Source organism: Glycine max, chromosome 11 (assembly GCF_000004515.6).
Source record: "Glycine max cultivar Williams 82 chromosome 11, Glycine_max_v4.0, whole genome shotgun sequence".
NCBI classification, from domain to species: Eukaryota; Viridiplantae; Streptophyta; class Magnoliopsida; order Fabales; family Fabaceae; genus Glycine; species Glycine max.
This window is the reverse complement of record NC_038247.2, coordinates 18,884,551-18,887,631: the sequence shown is the minus strand read 5'-3', so window position 1 is coordinate 18,887,631 and position 3,081 is coordinate 18,884,551. Positions and strand designations below refer to the sequence as shown.

Below are 3,081 nucleotides of genomic sequence, written 5' to 3'. Positions count from 1 at the left end.
AGGGCAATAGTAGGGGGAAGAGAACAGTGTAGCACACCCCTATAGTTTTATCTCTTTTATTAATCACCTTAATTACAACATTTGATTATTTGGTAGGAACTTAAATATTTTTATAAATTTTAACCATTTATGTCATACTTAAGATTATATTAGACAAATTTAACCGGAGGCTCAAAAGTTAAAAGACAGCTAGAAGTTAAAAATTATTTTATTAAATTTAAGTATTCGATAAAATTACTGTCAAAGTAACTTAAAAATATAAAATAATATATTTAAAAAGGATTATAAAAATTTAAATAAATATTTTAAGGCTAAAAAAATAACAAATAAAAAACTAGAAAGGGACATTTTAAAAAAATTACTTCAATTAGTGTTAAAAAAATTAGAAATTATTTTAAAAAAATTATTTATTGAAATATACTTATTCACTTCAATAATTAACTAAAATATCTCGTAGAACATAGTTTAAAACTTATTACATCTCCTCAAGAGTGATTTTTTTAGAAATCAAACTCAAATATTCTCTAGTAGCGTGTGTTATCAATTGAATTATATTTATTCACTTCAATAATTTTGTCTTTAACAATAAGCAAAAGGGTCAAATAGAATAATATAATAATAATAATAGTAATAAACAAGTCAGATTTTGAGTTTGGTACAATAAACAGCACCTTTCTTTGCTTGTTTTTCAATTCAAAAATCAACCCCAGAAGATCCGCCAGATTCTTGATGAAATCTGTCGGATCTTGCTTTCCAAACTGTCAGATTTCCTTGGTGGATTTTTGTATCCTTCTTGACCATGATGTGTGCCCCCTTTTAAAATGTGCATGCCACCCTCCTTCATCTTCATCACATCACTTTTCACCCTTCTATTCTTATTCATTTATCTCTTCCTCCTTCTTTTTTTCTGTTATTCTCCCTTGCTTCCTTTGTTTTTGGCTTGCATTTTCACATCAGCATAAAAATCATGGGTATGGCTGCAGAAGCTCAGTTCCATGTTCTGGCTGTTGATGATAGCCTTATTGACAGAATGCTGATTGAGAGGCTCCTCAAAACCTCTTCCTTTCATGGTAATTTTTTTTCTATAAAAACATGGACTTAGATTGCTATTTGATCAAAGAAATTAATCATATAACTATGTGGTTTCTTTGGTCTTTTATGTTACATTACTTGAAGGGGCAATTTGGTTTTGCCTAATTTGAAATCTAATTCATTTTTGGTATGTTTTGTAATTACAGTTACTGCTGTGGATTCTGGTAGTAAGGCTTTGAAGTTTCTTGGTTTGGTTGAAGAGAAGAGAAATGAGGAGCCTCCTCCCTGTATTGCTCTAGAATCCCATCAGGTACAATTCTCTTGCAAAGTCACTAAATGCTGTTTTTTTTTTTTTAACATGGTATTGGTATAAAAGTGGTGATTAATTTTTATTGGGGGCTTCGAGCACACATAAAATGAGTATTATTCTTCCTATATTATTTATTTCATATTCAATGGTCAATCAGTAACCAGTAACCGTTATCACTTATATCATATATCATGTGTTATTGATTACTAAATGCTACTCATACTTACATATTTTAAACTTTTTTATTGGGCAAGTTAGAAAGATGCATAATCTAATCATTTTACTTCTGATTGCTGCAGGATGTAGAAGTAAACCTGATCATAACTGATTACTGTATGCCAGAAATGACTGGCTATGATCTGCTGAGAAAGATCAAGGTACAAAAAACTCCTTGGATATTTTTAGACGGATAAAAGCCGCCTGTGTTTCTCTTCTTTATGTGATTGATCTAGTTTATATTTCAAAAAAATATTTCACTATTTCCTCCTCAATTCCAAAATTTGCGTACATCATAAAATTTTTCCCAAATTATAAACTAAATTTGATTAATTTTTTTCTCCGGGTATCCAGTATAAAATTTGAAATAATGGGATCTGATTTCAGAAATAACATAATCAAATGAGATATTTGCCAACCTTTCATGATAACATCTCAAACCATTTTTGTGATGTCATAACAACCTTCAATTACTTGTATATCTTCCCTGGTTTGATTTTAGAAAAATAATAACATGAAGTTATTGATTTGCAGGAATCTAAATCTCTTAAAGACATACCAGTGGTGATTATGTCCTCAGAGAATGTCCCAGCAAGGATTAACAGGTGAGGAAAATTACCTCCAATTATATCAGGAATCCAATACAATAAAAAAATTATTAGAGACCCAAAATAAAAAATGATCATTTATGAGGGATCCAAAACATATTTTAGCCAATTCAAAAATTTGGATTGCATCCATGACTGAACTTCAAATCTAACAAGACATTCATTTTTGTTTGTACCAGATGCCTAGAAGAGGGAGCTGATGAATTCTTTCTGAAACCAGTTCAACAGTCAGATGTAAACAAGCTGAGGCCACATTTGATGAAATCAAAAGTTAAGGATGGGGAAGACCAACAAATCAGTAACAAAAGGAAAGAAACAGAAGAAAGCCATTCCCCAGATAAAACTAGGACAAAAATGGAGCCTCAAAAAGTGGTTAATTTCAGTTAAAAATTGATTATAATTGATACATCATAGATGTTCCCTAGAAAATTTTCCTATCCTCTGTCTCACCAACTAACTAGTGAGAAGAGTAGATGGCATCTCAATCATACTAAAGAAATGTGTAGTATAGGCCCCTGACATTAAACAGAATTTCATTTCAAATTCAATTTTGTCTGACATATAAATTATAAATTGTTTCAGCTCTTAATCTTATGTGACTAATGCACAAAAATTTCTTTTTTTTTCTTTGCTTGCTTAATTTTAGAGCAATAGGGCTGTAATCCACTTGGGTCGGTTTTGCTACTACTGGTCTACTGGTTGAGAGTTTAGATAATTTGCAATGAAATGTTAGGTTTTAAAAGCTCATTGGTCACTTTTAAAAAAAGGGTTACCAAATCATAATTTAAATCAAACCAGTAGTAGCAAAACCTATTAGATTTAATCTAGTTTTGTCCATGCGAAATTTTAAAAGCGATTTTGGACTAAAATTGGTTTTAAATCCAATTTCTTTTTAACAAAATTCATTTTTGAAAC

At 30.3% G+C, this 3,081-nt stretch overlaps 1 protein-coding gene across 1 annotated transcript; it reads left to right on the top strand.

Moving 5' to 3' along the window:
• Positions 1-670: 670 nt before the first annotated feature.
• Positions 671-2,779, top strand: LOC100804165 (two-component response regulator ARR9). The gene is given in 6 exon segments (XM_006591133.4): positions 671-1,070; positions 1,239-1,342; positions 1,642-1,719; positions 2,093-2,163; positions 2,346-2,464; positions 2,467-2,779. Coding segments are annotated over 6 exon segments (516 nt in total). The 5' UTR covers positions 671-967; the 3' UTR covers positions 2,508-2,779.
• The last annotated feature ends 302 nt before the right edge of the window (positions 2,780-3,081 follow it).